Source organism: Falco peregrinus, chromosome 6 (genome assembly GCF_023634155.1).
Source record: "Falco peregrinus isolate bFalPer1 chromosome 6, bFalPer1.pri, whole genome shotgun sequence".
Classification (NCBI taxonomy): Eukaryota; Metazoa; Chordata; class Aves; order Falconiformes; family Falconidae; genus Falco; species Falco peregrinus.
The window spans coordinates 1538232-1554061 of record NC_073726.1 but is presented as its reverse complement, the minus strand read 5'-3'; the positions used below and the strand labels follow the sequence as shown (position 1 = coordinate 1554061).

Here is a 15830-nt window from a genome sequence, read left to right as displayed (position 1 = left end):
CCAACACAAGACAAGAATTCATACACTGGGTCTGTACGTGACCTTCATGTTAAGCATGACCAGAAGAACACATGGCTAAATGTAGGATTCTGTAATGGTTATACGGCAGGAGTCCGTATTAATAACCACAAACTGCCTTTTATATAAACAATTTGGTAAACGACGGTATGAGTTAGGAATATTAAGCAATGCAATCTCTTCAGCGTGCAGACAAGGGAGTTCTGCACTCCCTTCACGTGAGGTTGTGCTTGTGACAGTCTGCTCTGCTTGAGAAGGACTGGCTGTTTGGCATGCAGCTACCCAAGGCCATCTCCAGCACGTTCCACTCCCCACAACAGCCAACCCCCTTTGGGGCAGCTGTTGGCCAGGCAAACAGCTTTGCCTTTCCCGGCTCCCTTCTCCTCACTCGGGCTCCTATAGAGTTTCCAACCCCAGAGTCCCATGGCTCTGCCCCCAAGCTCCCCTAGATGAGTTCATGCTCATTTGTGAATATACTCTTCATTAGAGCACAGTACTGAAGTTATCAACAACCTTATAGCACTCTCCTACGATAAAATCTGGAAGGCGGCAAGCTGGTCCAGATATAATCTATGTAGGACAATGGCAAAATGCACTGAAGCTTTCTGAGTTTTGGTACTCCTTTTTATCAGTGACCTTTGTAGCCCAGGTTTCCTCTGTTTACAAGAGCTTTGCTGATTATTCAGATATTCCTGCACATTTCAGTGAAAGATAAATTCATTATACTCTATATTTGGTCAGAAAAAAAACCCGCATCAGACAAAAATTTCTTAAATTCTAGCATCAGCTAGGCCCTGGACTCTAGATGCTAGGTTTTTTTGAAGTATTACAGGCAAACAATGCTACACGAGCCCCTCAAAATGCTTCACACACATATTGCTACAAAGGTCCCTCAAAGATGGGGATGGCAAATATTCCATTTTACCAAGTTACAGCATGTGCTCAGACATAAAGTGCAAACAACTCAAAGGCACACAGCAAGCCTGTAACACACGTGGAGATTCAACCCAATTTGTCTTAACTCTCAGAACCCTGTTTTTAATTGCTGGATCATTCTTCTTCCATAAAGGATGATTATCAAGGGATGAGATTAGAAAAGACCAAACCTTAGACTTCAGTGCAAATTTCTTTGTCTTGTGGATTCCACCCAGACCCATGGAGTATTTAAATAATTTTTTTTGCATAATTTTTAATCTCTTATGACTGGTAGGATATGGAAAAAGTCGCCCTCAGTTACTATACATATATACAGCACCATACATACTCATTTTGAAGTGTTTATCAATCTGGCAGACAATGAGAGCTTCATCAGGCCAGCATATAAAAATAGATGTGTATATATTTTCTAAAGCATATAGGTTCATAGGCCCTGTAAGTGTTCCTGTATCATGACGTTAAAATTTCTAGAGGTATTATAGATGAATGCTATCCAGTTTTACAGGCATTCCAATAATTCTAATTAACATGCCTCTTTCATTTGTTTCACAGCTCCACAGACAAATTCTCCTTTTCGCTATTAAAACAAGAAGTTTCTTAGAAATCAAACCACTTACATAAAATATGTAGGATTTGACCAATAGAAAACAGTAGTCAAATAACAGTGATACTTACTATCTTAGAAATCAAGACTACTCATGACCAAAAATAAATTTTTAAAACTGAGAACTATGACTGAAGTTTAATCATGAGAAAAACAGAAAAAAAGCAAGTTTCATATTGAGTAGCGAGTTTCACCTCATACCCTAACTGGAATTTCTGTGACTTTCCAGTTACAAAATTTCAACCTTCTTTCCACTCCTTAAAGTGCAATTGGTTATATGCATTTGATTCCTCACTCTATAAACACAGAGCCCAGTGTCAAACAAACTACACTAAGAGAAGTTATCTTTAGAAAACATTGCAACTCCTGAAACTCTACTACACAATTTGTGCAAGAAAAAGTATGAGGCTAGTTTTATAAAGCAAAACTTTACTACCTAGATGTACTCCATAAAAAAAAAAAAAAACTCTAGCATCGAGATAGAAGCTAAATTCATCCCTTCACCTAAAAAAAAAAAAAAAAAAAAAAAAAAAAAAAAAAAAAAAAAAAAAAAAAAGCCTCTATAAACTGTTTTGTCCTGGAATGCAGAAAACGCAAGTTAAACAATGTCAGTTCCAAGCCAGAAGTAAATATAAAGTAGAGTTTCCGGAATGAATGCGTAAATCTTCTTGGCTCTGCCTTTACATTTTTAAACCAGCCCATGTGTTTATGTTCTGAACTTTGTCCATTTTCTAAATGAAAACAAAACAAAAACAACCAAGAAATACTTCTCGGCAATAATCAGGTTCTTATTACTTTCCAGGTGTTGGTTACTGCCTTAAGTGTAAAAGCAGTTATGTTTCTATTCTTGACACTTGGGAAGAAAGGGTGTGCTTCCACAGAACCCAACCTGTCAATTTTTAATTAGTTTCAATACAAACTATGCAAACACCAGAAACAAGCAAGAGTAATTTCATTTTGCAAGCAACAAAAAAGCAATAAGGACTATTGCATACTCTGTTGCTATTATTTGCTGTCAGTAATAACTACCTCATTTCAAGAAAACTGCTTCCTGCTTGATTTCTTTTGTCTTGGTTCACAGAAAAAAATTATACCACTACATTACCCATCTGCTTGCTCTTACTAGCTTCTGAACTTGCCGAACAATTCCAATTAAATTTAACAATGAAGAAAGCCTCAAAGAAAAAAGTTCCTACTAATTTGAGAAACTTATCTGATACCAAACTAGTACCTAACTGAAAGAATTCACATAAATTCAGTATTCACCTGCTTCACCTGGCCTGCCAGCCAGCTGGTCAGTGCTAGACAGCTCTGAATGTCACCAGTGCCAGATAGCTCTGAAGGTGCTGCCTCTATTCTCAGCACTGTAACGTACCTTTTGTAATGTACTTCCTGAATAAAACTAGATGTTGCAAGTGTACAATACACACAATGCCATACACCAACTGTCTCTTTCAGGCCATAAAACATGTTTTGATTTGGTTTTACCCCAACCGAACCGGATGCATACCAACCCAGTGCTGGAATAACTTCACACTATGATTTTTACACTGTGACTTAAAGAAACAATAAAGGCATATGCCAGTTTGTATGTTCAGTGTCTCTTCACAAGCAACTGTGTAACAACTTCAGCAAATAAAATATGAAAACTTAAAAAAAAATAATCCACTGAAGAGGAACTTGCAATAAACATTGAAGGTGAGAGATCAGATTGCAATGTACTGACTTCTACCACAGCCACAAACGGTAACTCCTTCCTCAGAAGTAAACCACATCTTAGAAAGTACGGAAAACTCCAGGCACGTAAGAAGAACAAATAATATTTTGGTCAATGGTTGAGTTTCCTTGTCCCAATGGGACAAGGCTCTGCTGTGCCCAGCCTGCCGGGGGGGCCATGGACCCCAAAACAAGACCCTGGCTCTGCCACCCCAGAACAGGACCCTGGCTCTGTCACCTCCGAGCCAGAAGAAGTAACAAAGGGCATACTTTATTAGGGAGAAGTACTAACAGGCTCCTTAACCTGTAGGATTTACGGCCATTTCTTTCTGAAGCAAATCTGCATGCTTTGTTTTGATTCTGTCAATGATTCAGATGCTATAGTGACAGAATTCATCCAGAGTTAGACAGGGAAACATTTTTCTACCAAAAAAAAAAATGTTCCATTAAGCACCTAATGATGTACAGGCTGATACCAAGGTCACCACAATGGTCTGGATCCAAGAGAACTTGTCTCTCTTTCTGAACAGCCTATACATGCACCTTTAAACTCACTCCCAGATTGCCTTCCATTATCTGGTGTTACAGCTATAAAGACAGCGAGTGTCATGCTGGAATTGTAAATATCAACCTGCCTCCTTTCGATTGACAAGTGTGATCACACATGTTTCTGTGATATATCTTCCATCACTGCCAAGCAGAACTGCAAATACGCCTATATCTCAAAACAAGGAAAATGGATGTTAGCCACTGATTGAGCTTCTGTTTAAATAGCAGGTCAAGGAACCTTCTTAACTCTACATATTGCAAAAAGCAAAAGGAGGAAAACAAAACACTCTATATACTCTTAACAGCAACAAAAGGTGGAAAAACAAATGCTGCCACTGTCTTTTACTGTCTCTTACTTTTTTTTATTTAAATTCAGTGCATGAGAAAGATCCTTCAGAAAAAAAAAAAAAAAGGAAAAAAAAAAAGCTGAGACTGAAGAAGTAGGTTGCAACTCATTGCTTTATTTCTGTGCTCCATATAACCTCCCCAAGAAAACCCTCTCTTTGGTGGAAATGGATCAATGACATCCAATCTTGGCAGCAGCATGAACACCGGGTCTTTCCAGTAGTACTTAGAGAAGTTCATGTTAAGAACCTTCAATCTAGAGGCTGTGCCACACTCCCAAAACTCCCCAAAGTCAAAGGAGAAACACTTATATGTTTGCACAGAAAGCATACCTTTCCTCTCGCAAGCTTAAACTGTTCCTTGACTGAGACATCCCAAGATCCCAAGACTTCCCAATCTCTTTATACATCCCACAGCCTGCATCTGTGCTGAATGCAGTGATTTGAAAGATGGACTTTAAGAAGGCATGGCATTGTTTCTCTTCTTTTTTCAATTTTTTGAGGCCATAACCTGAAACAATTACAGAGAGGCCATGTTCGTATGACAATATATTCCAGATAGACGGCAAATTAAGAGTGCACTTCAAACAGCGACTCCATTTTATTAATGTTTCTAAGAAAGCAAAACCAGAAGAACAAATTACTTCTTTTTGCAAGGTGGATAATGGAAATGAATCTGCATCTACTCCCACCTCAACTGCCAGCAGCAGCTACATTCCAGTAGAAGGACAAAATTGACAGATTAGCAAGGAGGATATGCAGATAAATTTTTATCAAGAATTGAAGTTAGCAGTATCTAAGACCAAATAACCATCTACCTTCTTTCAGACCAATTTTTTATACATGCATTAGCTATTAAGTAATATTTCCTGTAGACCGAGGCAACAGGAAGGAAGGCAGGCTGTTAACTTTATATTTAAATTACCTCAGAAATGCTTAAATAATGTAGTGGTGAAGGCTAGATCAGAGTTTCTCATGTTTTGAGTACCTATTAAAAACCAATAGAGACAGATAAATTACCAGCTAAAAGATGGCTTTTAGAGCAAGATTCCTGAACATTACTCAAAGGTATTGAACGAAATGGCTGGAAAGAGAAAACACTGTGCATTAAAAACAGGGGAAAAAACAGAACTTAAGAGAAAATGATGACTGGGTCTAGTACTAAAAAGACTTATGAAGAAGCAGATCTATAGAAAGTACTGAATCCTAACTCCTCAATTTCAACAGAAATTAGGCATAAATGAAAAAAACAAACAAAACCCCAAAAAACTTGGCCCTTTAATGTTTAATAGTGTCTACTATTAAGAACTACATTTTTGAAAACTCATTCATTATGAAAAAATGTTTTTTATTAGAATGGCAGTAAAACATTGTGTTCAAAGCCTTAAGAAAATTTTAACATACATCTATAGTACACATCTTACTTGTTTCCGACTGCGCGATAGTATCACAGTTTCAGAAAAGAACAAGAAATTTCAGATCCCAGCTCTCCATTAGACAAAGTTTTTGTCATTAAAGTTCTTAACCATTGTTAATCCAAAAAGAGTGTTTAAATATACTTACTACCTTGTACACATCCATTTACAAAACCTTAAAAAGCAAAACTTTAAAATTCCATGATCAACACCTATTTCAAGGACTTGTGACATTAGTCTGCACTTTTTACCAAAGGCAATTATTGGCTGAATGATGGAGTTCCTTAAGCACCAATGAAAAGCAGTGTTAGAGCTGCAGAGACAGAATCGAACAGGGAACAAGTTCAGTGATGAAAGTAATGGGAATCAAATTAAAAGGACCAGCTAAGTCCAATATATACCCATTCATGGGGTCATCCAACAAAACGACACAACAATGCTTTCATGGACAGACTGAGTTCAAGTTAACCCATGCCCTGTAACAGTTACAAATGCCTTAAAATTCATGGCAAGGGATTTTATTTTTTACACTAGCATAACAAGCCTATCATTAAAATCAAAATGAGAAAACACACCTAACCTTTCAGCCTGTGCTCTCAGGCTAGCAAGTCTGAAGGTTGACACTTGGTTCCAACTTGTAATCATCCCAACACTGAGGATTCTGTACATCTTTTATTTATAGTCTACACTGAAGCTTTGCAAGGAATGTTTTCTTTCCAGTGCTGGGCAAGGATTTCTCTTCTTCCTGTCAAGTACATTTTACAATAGATACATCTGCTAGAAAGTTATACTATGATGAGACTATCACTATTTATATAAACACATTTTAAATCTGCATCACAGGGATTCAGAAGAGGTTGAGGCTGTTATAAAGTTCTATTATACAAGCAGGATGTTATCTGGAACAACTCCGAGCAGGAAAGATCATGTTACTTCTCCTTTCAAAGTATATTTTATACAGCAATTTTCTAGTCCCTCCATTAAGGAAGTCTTCATAATATTTTCTAATTGACCCTTTTAGCCCAGCTTTACAAAAACCACTTTAGTCAAATAACTGGAACAGTATGTGTAAGAAAGCTATTCTCATTGTCAGTTTTTACCTGCTCAAGCTCTGAGCTACAAATTCTTGCTCTGATGACTTTTTCTTAATATCATTAAGCAGAGCAATTTAAGAGGCAAACATACAAGTGAAAAAGTCCCTCTGTTGTTACAGTATGGTTTTTACCACACTGCCTTCCATTATCCAGAGTGTTACAGAAAAATGAGGCAAGGCTGACTCAACTAAAATTTGGAAATTTTTTATTGTTTCATTCCTTACGATTTCCTCATTTTATCTATGGTCCATAAATTACTTTTCTGAGCAGCAATGCTAAAAGGATGCCTTTTATAGAAAGTGTGGCAAACTTCACTCTGTGACTACAACCTGTATTTTACTGCCATGCACTTCAGGCACCCCTGCCTGTCTACATCCCCCTTCATTTCAGATCTCACACTTTTTTCTATGGCATGGTATAATTTAAAATGCTGAATGAGGCACCAGACTTTTGATTAGCATCATCTTTTTGATGTAGCCCCAAAACCGTACGTCTTCTAGGTTACTTGCCATATTGATTTAAATCTTGATTCATGTATTGCACTGCCTAGAGACTGCAAACAGAAATTCTGTGCGAGTACTTCTGCTACCAAATGCACAAAATCTTAAAATAGAGCTCTTCAAATTTTTAAATGAAAAGTAGAATTGACAAACATGAAGAATTTCTTCAAAGAAAAAAGTAATCAAGCCAGTCAATTAGAAAAGTAAAACAAGAAAAGAAAACAAAGGACACTCAAAGTCAAACTTCACCCTCTTAACAACATCTTGTTAGATACTATAACTGAAAGCTGATCTACAGAACAAAACTGTATTCTATAAATAATAAATAAATAAATAAATGAAGTTTGTAATTACTTGTCATGAGCAAAATTCACAGTAAGAACATCCTGTTCAGTTCCATAAAGTGAACAGGTTATCACTCCTACCCAGCAATGGAAAGGGTTAGCCTGAAAGGGTAAGGGCTTTTAGTATAAAACCTCTACATAAAGCTATCAAGCATTATTGATGTCATCATCCAAGAAAAAAAAAGAGTATTTATTTCCTTTAGAATTCTCATAAGGCTGCTTTCAAACAATACCATCATTGATAGATGTTTATGGAATAATACCTACTTGTATAGGTGCACATTTCTTTTAATAGATTCACCTAGCACGTAGTAACTCATGCATGCATGGACTTTGTCTTTTATGCACCTACACCCATGTAACAACCTACAATATAAAAAAAGACCATGTGATAAATGTATCATCTGCAGTAAGATCAACCCCTTTTAATTCATGTACGTCAAAACCTATTCCAGCAGCAGAGAATACTGAGCCATTTTAAATGGCTCTCTTTCTCAAAGCCTTCTCCCTCCCATCATTCACTTTTTAAAAAATCACTCATCTTTTTAAAGCACAGAACTTTTCTAAAATTACACTCACTTGAAGCTCAAAAGAAGAGCTGCAACGTGGAGCGGGAATAGTTTTTCTATAGCATGACTTCCAGGCATTCCCATTAAAATAATAGTTGGTGAGATAACCACTCTGATTTTTATTAAGCACTAAGGGACATTTCATGAAGTGTTTGTTAGATACTACACAATATTTCATTTTTCCATCAGCACCAAGACCCTCTTAGCTCTCTACGAAGACTGCAATTGTACCTGCGGTTGTACCCACATGCCTATTGACTTTCTTGATGATGATCACTACTGTTTCTTTTTTAAACAGAAAACGGTTGCGAAGAATCTGGATTCTACATTAAAATTTAAGTTGAAACTTTCATTAGAATACACACTCAACAGAATATAGGTGTTATGAGTCTCCAGACATAGCAATATGACAGATGACCCACGTCAAAAATACTTGAAAGATCTCTCAGCATCAGATGACCAAGTTCATTTTCATACAATGCACTGACCACTAATTTTAGTTTGTTTGCATTTGTGTTCCTGTGAAACACATTTGTAAGCGAAACAATTTCAACAGAAAATTTCAGGACATAAATTTGGGATGTATATCCAAGGAGACCAGGGCTGTATCTGGGTAGAGAAAATAAGAGCAGAGAATTTAATGCGCTCTGTTCTTTTCTCTTCCTCCCCTTCAGTTCTGTTCCTCCTCCTTCCTCTTGCTTTTTACCTTTGTATTTTCCTTTACCACACACAAACTCCTTTTCTGCCTCTATGTCCTGCCTTCCACCTTGCCTTCTTACTTCTTTCATCACTGTCCTGACAAATGAAATTTCCCAATCCAGAGATCATCTTTGATACTGGAAAACCAAAAGCGGGGCAGCAGCCCATACCTTGATTAATCTGTACCTTGTGACCTAAATGTGCAATTTCCAAACCATATGTTCCAGATTTATAGGAGCAGCTAAGGCCAGTAAGTCTGCAGAGATTTGACTATTTAAGGTAGATTTCCCTCAGACTGAGGTTTCTCATTCGACAGAATTAGAGAACAGAACGCAATACTTCTGCATAACAGATTGGGGATAAACTCTGAGATATAGATGTATTTAACCAAGCTTAACTTGCTGACAGATGCATGAAGCACCTCTGTCTGTGCAGGTTACAAATGCTAGGCCATTATGTTGGGTTTTATATAACTTCAGTAGGAGTAAATTCTAAAAGCAGGCACCTTCTTGACATTCATGGATTCATCTTTACTCTCCACTTTAAAAAGGCAGTTGTTTTTTTCATTCATGTAGATGTATAAACAGGAGTAAACAAAGGGAACAAAACACATTCAGCTTCTCTGGGAAACTGAACTGAAGTCAGCAAGTAACACAAAACTCCTAGAGCATTGCTGAGGAAGCCAATTCTTTAAAACAGACATGATACGTGCAAGAAACGGAGCAGTGGTATGCAAATGTTAGTACTGACACTGTTTATACCTTATCATTCATAATGCAATCATTGCAAACTCATGCCAACAAAATTTTATTTCTTCCTATACTTACTGAATTAATGCTGCTCTCCTTCTGAGCTGAGCAGCCAGCAAAAATCAGTTTCAAGTTGTTACTTTAGAGAAAAAGAAGCTGGAGATACATTCTGTTCTTTCAAATTTTCTCCTGCTTCTCTTAAATACACACAAACTTTAACAAAATAATAGCAGGCAGAGACACCTTCACTTATGAGCGCTTTTGTTTTGAGCAGGGGTACATATATACTTTTGAGTGGAGGCTGCTATCATTTCAACTAAATTCTTAACACAAACGCACTTTTTTTAAAAAAAAGAAAGTGGTTACAGAAAAAGTATGCTTTTCATCTACAATCACATATATACACGTCTGAGAGGGAATCACAGTCCTTACCACAAGGACTATTAATGCTACCCATTACAAGTTCACAATTTTAGTTGCTTAATTGCTTACAATTTTCACAAACTAAGTTTTTGGACTGCAGTTTTCCCAACCTGAATACTCCACCTGGGTCAAACTAAGGGATCTACAAAAAAAAGACACTACCTGCCAACTTGCCCAGGTTTGCTCCCTAAAATAACTGTTAACACAAAGAAAATATTTTAGTTTGCTCCTGTCAAAAATACCAGAAACCATTACTTCAAAAAGCTCTATTATTCTGAAGATTTATAACAAGGATTGAAAACTCTGAGTTTTTGTGACTGTGACTACTACGTAAGAGTGGCCAGTAGCCATCCCCTGCCTACCAAGACCCACTGAACCAGAAAGGCACCCACCCACGCAGCTAATTCCCTCCCAGAAAACTGTCTTCTTCCCAAACATTCACCTTGAATGGTCTCTTACACACACTGTGCTCTGAACCACAGCAGACAGACAGTCTGGAAAAGCGCAAGGAGACTCAGCCCAAAGCCTTGCGAAGGAGTGCACCACAATGCCACGCTCACACGCTCTCAAGGGACTCACCTGTAACTGGAAACTTGACTAAACTGCATCTGCAGTAAGGCTGCTCCAGCGGGCGCCTGACTGGGTTTGTCCTTATAACCATACAAACAATGCTTTATTTCTTCTTGTATTTCAGGTAAGTGACTGTAGAAATTATTAAATCTTCATTCCTAAAGTTGGTTAAACACTTATCAGACAGTAATGCTTTCAGCCACCACCCATCGTAACCCAGATTTTAATCTGAATATACACATTCTTAAGAAATTCACATTTTGCTGTATGGTCCCTGATTTAACGATATCCTACGACAGCCTATACACATTTTTATATCGCCCCCTTGCTCTTACTGACTCCTTCCACTGCTCTAATCTACCCGTTGTCATCGCACAACAGACTTGCAGGAAGGTTACAAACGGTTCAGTGCTTTCTGGGTTTGTTTAATTTCAGGAAGAAAGCCATAAGTAAGGTTAGTAGAACTGATGAAATATCATTTATTATCACAAAGCCAGCATGGATGTGGTTCTATGCTAAGTCTTCTCTGATGCTCTGGCTTCTACAATTTACCTATTACTTCAAAATTTGTGTATATGCATAAAGCGATTCAGACTCAATAAAGGAACTAAAATAAAGACATGCCTTTAACATTGATACTGTAAGCCAGAATACGTATGTTTTACCTAAGGAGTGATCTTGTATTATTTGAACATAATCAGTAGGTGAAGCTGAGATACATACTTGCATTTTGTAGCTCAAGTTTTTAAGGAAGGTACTCAAAGCAACCAACACACCAACAGAAGGACACAGGGGAGGAAAGGGACAGCTGTAGTATTTTCCTGTTAAAATACATCACTATCTGACAAAAAACACCAAAACAAACCAAAGTAAAACAAAAGAAAAACAAAGTAAACCAAGGCTACGTGACGCCAAACGGTACATGCAGCACTGCAATTTTTTAGTTTAAAGAACAGCAATGTTACCTCTAACAACATCTCTCCTAATACATATTAAGGCTAGATGAAATATAAACTTTTAGCTACGGCAAATATTTAAAAACAGCTGTTACAAATGACATGGGTTGTTACCCATCTAAATAAGTTGCACATCAACATGTAAGCAGTAAAATATAGTCATTTGTAAAAGAACAAATAACTTGGCATTTTCAAATTTTTCCAGACACAGTAAATTTTAAGATGCACTTCAAACCTGCAAAAAGTTAGAAGAATTTGCTCAAGGGGCTCTTTTATTATATGTCCTATTCAATTTAGTAATTGCTGTTAGTATTAGTAGGAATTAGTTGTCATCACTGATTAATGCTAATACACCCGTGTAGGACAACATATATTAAAACAACCAACGAAACAACAACTAGGAGACCTAAAAATCACTCCCAAATTAAGCTGTGTGTTCAGAAGGGGATGATCTAAATTCTCTGAAAAGAATGTCATTTCAGAGGTCACCTTAACTCCAGGTGCCGATTCAGAACTACAACACCAATATGACAAAGTTCTCCTTCCAGACAACGTAACTGCTTTTATCTTTAATTTTGGCAACTGATGCAACAGACACAGGAGAGGGCCTGAAGTGATTTTAATTCATGGTTCACATATGAGTCAATCCCGAGTATAGGTTTTCTTCTTTTAAACACAGCTTATGCCTCAGCTTGTCATTTCTGAAACAGGATAATGCTGATGTACCTTCCAAAATGCATTTCAAGGACAAAACTAATACTGACAAAGAGTTCAACTGCAGTTCTTGTAGGTATTTAGAAACACGTACTGGGGGGTGGAAGGTTGGAGACAATAGCATTTACAAGGAGCACTCAACAACGTTCTGTTTAAAATAATTAAGGAACACTATCAGCTTGACATTTCAAGTGCACTGTTTTAGCAAAGAAAAGATACCACCACCAGGTCTCAGCTCCTTCCCAGAGGTTTTTATTTTACATCTGCTTATAAGCTTTGTTTTCCTCTCCTGTATGAAAACAGTATACAAACAGGAAAAACTGACTATTCAGAAGTAGTCTTTTTTTCTTTTGTCTTTATGAATAATCAAAGAAAAGAAAAAAATTTTCCCTCCAACTTAAGTTCCTAAGAAAAAACCCTCCAATTTAAACTTAAAAACTGCTACTTATAGAAACAGAAAGCAAAAGCACAAAAGAAATATGCTTTAAAATTGGTATTTAAATCCATTAACGATTTGAATGCGAGTCTATGCTTTCAGTTATTAACAAAAGGCTGAGTGGATGCATTGTTACGTTACCTAAAAGAATACCTATTCAGGGCAGACATAAAATTTGAATTTAAAATACACACTCCTGCACAATCCACGCATACACAAGCACACCATTAGTAATCATTTACTAAAACTTGCTATTCACCTTCCACACTGTTTCACAAATATTTCCATTTTTGTTACTTTTAATTATTAATTATTCCAACTGACGGAGATTACAAGCCATAATACAATTAAACTAATAATAAAAAAATGCAATACTTTAAAGGGGTTTTGTCAAATGGGTACATCTGTTAGTTAAACTAAGTCATTTTAGCATGTCCCTTAATGAGAATACTGACAATAATGGCTTCCCTTCTTCATGATCACGACAAAGAGAGTACAAAGAGAACCTTGACTACAGGTATTCTTTAGAAAAGCTTAGAAAGCTTCATAAAACACCCTGTAAAGTTTTACGTATGTAATACATACATGCTAATAAATCAAGCTACATTTCTGCACTTCCCTCCACACAATGTTCCAGTTCTCCATTCACCAATGAGTCTGTTTTGTGTTATAGTAATTCATGTTTTAACACCATGTCTAGTGTTAGTGAATTAAGATAATAATTTTGTTCTTCCACATTATCCCCACTTCTGTTTTCAAAGACAACAAATTTCCAGATTTTTACTAATCTCACATAATCAGCATTAAAGTTCAAAATTACCACATAAATCTGCAGAACCTCACTGACAGATTCGAGTTCTCATTTAAATACACATAGTATAGCTGCAAAGAACAGATGAAGAGAACGGCAACAGTTTTAGGGTCTTAGGACAGTCTTAGACATAAAGCCTTTAGAAAACTTACCCAGCTCTTAAACATCTGTATTCTTTTCCTGACGAAATGCACATCAGACATTATTTTACAAACTGCACTGCTACTCATCTAGCAAACAGCTGGCTTCTGTACTCCACTAAGTAAATCTACCTCCAGCATGACCTGGAGGGATGAATGCTTCAATGATCTGATGAGCTAGACTTGGATTTCAAGCTGTTCTCAAAAAAATAAACTAACGGTAAAGATGCTTGGGTGCTTTCTGTTCTCCATCTAACCCCACCGACTGACCCCTCAGCATCGAGCCGTATTGACCGACCCTTCAGCTAGGCTGCTCATCACACAAAGACCAAGCACTACACACCCTTCAGAGACAGCTACGACTTGCCCCATAAATGAGCCCCTCTGGGGCTGACACAGCCCCTACATAAGCCCACCAGCCACACGAAGGTGAGGTGTCATTAGCTGCCAGCAGAGAGGTGCTGCCCTCCAACACACGGGTACCGCACGCGTTCTCTGCCGGCCTCGCCGCCACGCGTGCTCCGCAGGCCCTTCCAGCACGCAGAAAATCTCACCCTGGCTTTCAGGAAGAAATTATGTTTTCAATTGTGCTCTACTTTTTGAAACACGGATTAGTACATCTACGTGAAATGCTTAATCAAGGGCGTAAATACAGTAACATGCCCACGGCAGGTGTTTTCTAAAGCAGACGCAGCACCGGACTGATCACACAACGTGGATTTGCTCTCTTGTGCCCTTACCAGAAGGAAGCGCGTAGGTTTTCTGTCAGGGGTATTACAGGCCCGTACGCGCTAAGCCGCACAGCTGCGGGCTCCGCCGGTACCGGCCGCGCAAAGGGGCTGCCCGGGAGGGCCAAGATCGCGGCGGGAGACGGCACCTCCCGTGGGCTCCGCCGCGGGGCAGCTCCCTCGGGCCAACGGCGCAGCCCGCCCCTTCCCACCCACCAGCCGCCCGGGCCGACGTGCCCCGCCGCGGCCCCCGCTGCCCGCCGCCCACCGGCCCCGCAGCCACCCCCGCACCGCCCGCGACCACCGCGGCCTGTGCGCGGCCCCCCGGCTGCCCCGGGGTCGCCCCTCACGGCGCGGGGGGGCCGCTGCAGCGGGAGCCCCCTCCCGCCCCGCCCCGCCCGGTCCCGGTCCCGGTCCCGGTCCCGTCCCCTCCCCAGCTGCCCACCTGAGCCCGGAAAGCTGAGGGAGCCGCCCCCGCCCTGCCCGCCCTTCCCGGCCGGCTCGCTCCTTCCCCCCCGGGCCGGGCGCGGCGGGGGGGCCCGTACCCGGGAACTGCTGCTCCTCGTCCTCGCCGCTCTCGGAGTCGGTCTGCATGGGCTCCTCGGCGAAGTTGACCCCGCGGGCGTCGGGGGGGGGCCGGCGCGGCGGCTGGCTGCCCCTGTCATGGCCGGGCGCGGGGGTGCCCGCCTTGCGGCCGCTCGCCTCCTTCTCCGCCTTGGCCGCCGCCGCCGCCTCCTCCTTGAGGCGCCCGAAGTACTGGAGGGCGAACTCCAGCAGGTCCCCGGGCTGGCTCCGCAGCACCTCCACCGTGAAGCCCTGCAGCAGCTCCGTCAGCCCCGCCGGGATGGAGATGCTCATGCCGGGGCCGGCCGGGGGGGCGCAGCCTGGCTGGGAAGGGGGAGGGAGAGGGGAAGGGGAAAGGAGGAGGAGGGGGGAAGAGGCCGGGGCCGGGGGTCCGCAGCCCGGGGACGAGTCGCGCCCGGCGGATCGCCCGTGGGCAACGGCGAAAGGGGCGGGCGGCGGCGGCGCAGGTGGGAGCGGGCGGGGGGCGGATCCGCGGGGGGCAGCGGCTCAGCCTCGGCGGCGGCGCCTCCTCCCCCCGCGCCGGGGGAACCTCGCACACATGTGACCCGGGAAACCATGACAACCTCCCGCCGGGGACTGCGGCCCGCAGCGCGCCCCCCGCCCGCGCCGCCGGAGGCAGCCAGCCAGGCGGGCGGGCAGGCGGGCAGGCGGGGAGGGAGAGCGGCCTGCCGCACGGCCCGCCTGCCGCGGACCCGCTGGGGCGGAGAGCCTCCCGGGGGCGGGCAGGCGGGCCCCGCTGCGGTGAGCCCCCCCGAGGCCTGCCGCGGGGCTCCCCCCGCCGCCGGCGGGCACCGCGGCCTCCCGCGTCTCCCCGTGCCCCCCGGGCTCTGGGCGCCTTTCCCCTGTGCCGGGTCCCAGCGGGGGCTCCCAACGGGCGGGCGCGTCCCCGCTCGCTGGGGGCCGCAGCGGGGCCGCCTGTCACCGCCCGCC

At 41.6% G+C, this 15830-nt stretch overlaps 1 protein-coding gene across 3 annotated transcripts in view; it reads right to left on the bottom strand.

Moving 5' to 3' along the window:
* Positions 1-15422, bottom strand: part of PRKAR2B (protein kinase cAMP-dependent type II regulatory subunit beta) — a 90509-nt gene extending 75087 nt beyond the window's left edge. The window contains exon 1 of one of the 3 annotated variants that reach the window (XM_055808881.1): positions 14861-15422. In XM_055808881.1, coding sequence (XP_055664856.1) covers positions 14861-15173 — 313 coding nt within the window. In that variant the 5' untranslated portion in view covers positions 15174-15422. Of the gene's footprint in view, positions 1-14760 lie in introns of all 3 variants that reach the window. The other 2 variants (XM_055808879.1, XM_055808880.1) reach the window with 2 other exon arrangements.
* Between the last annotated feature and the right edge of the window lie 408 nt (positions 15423-15830).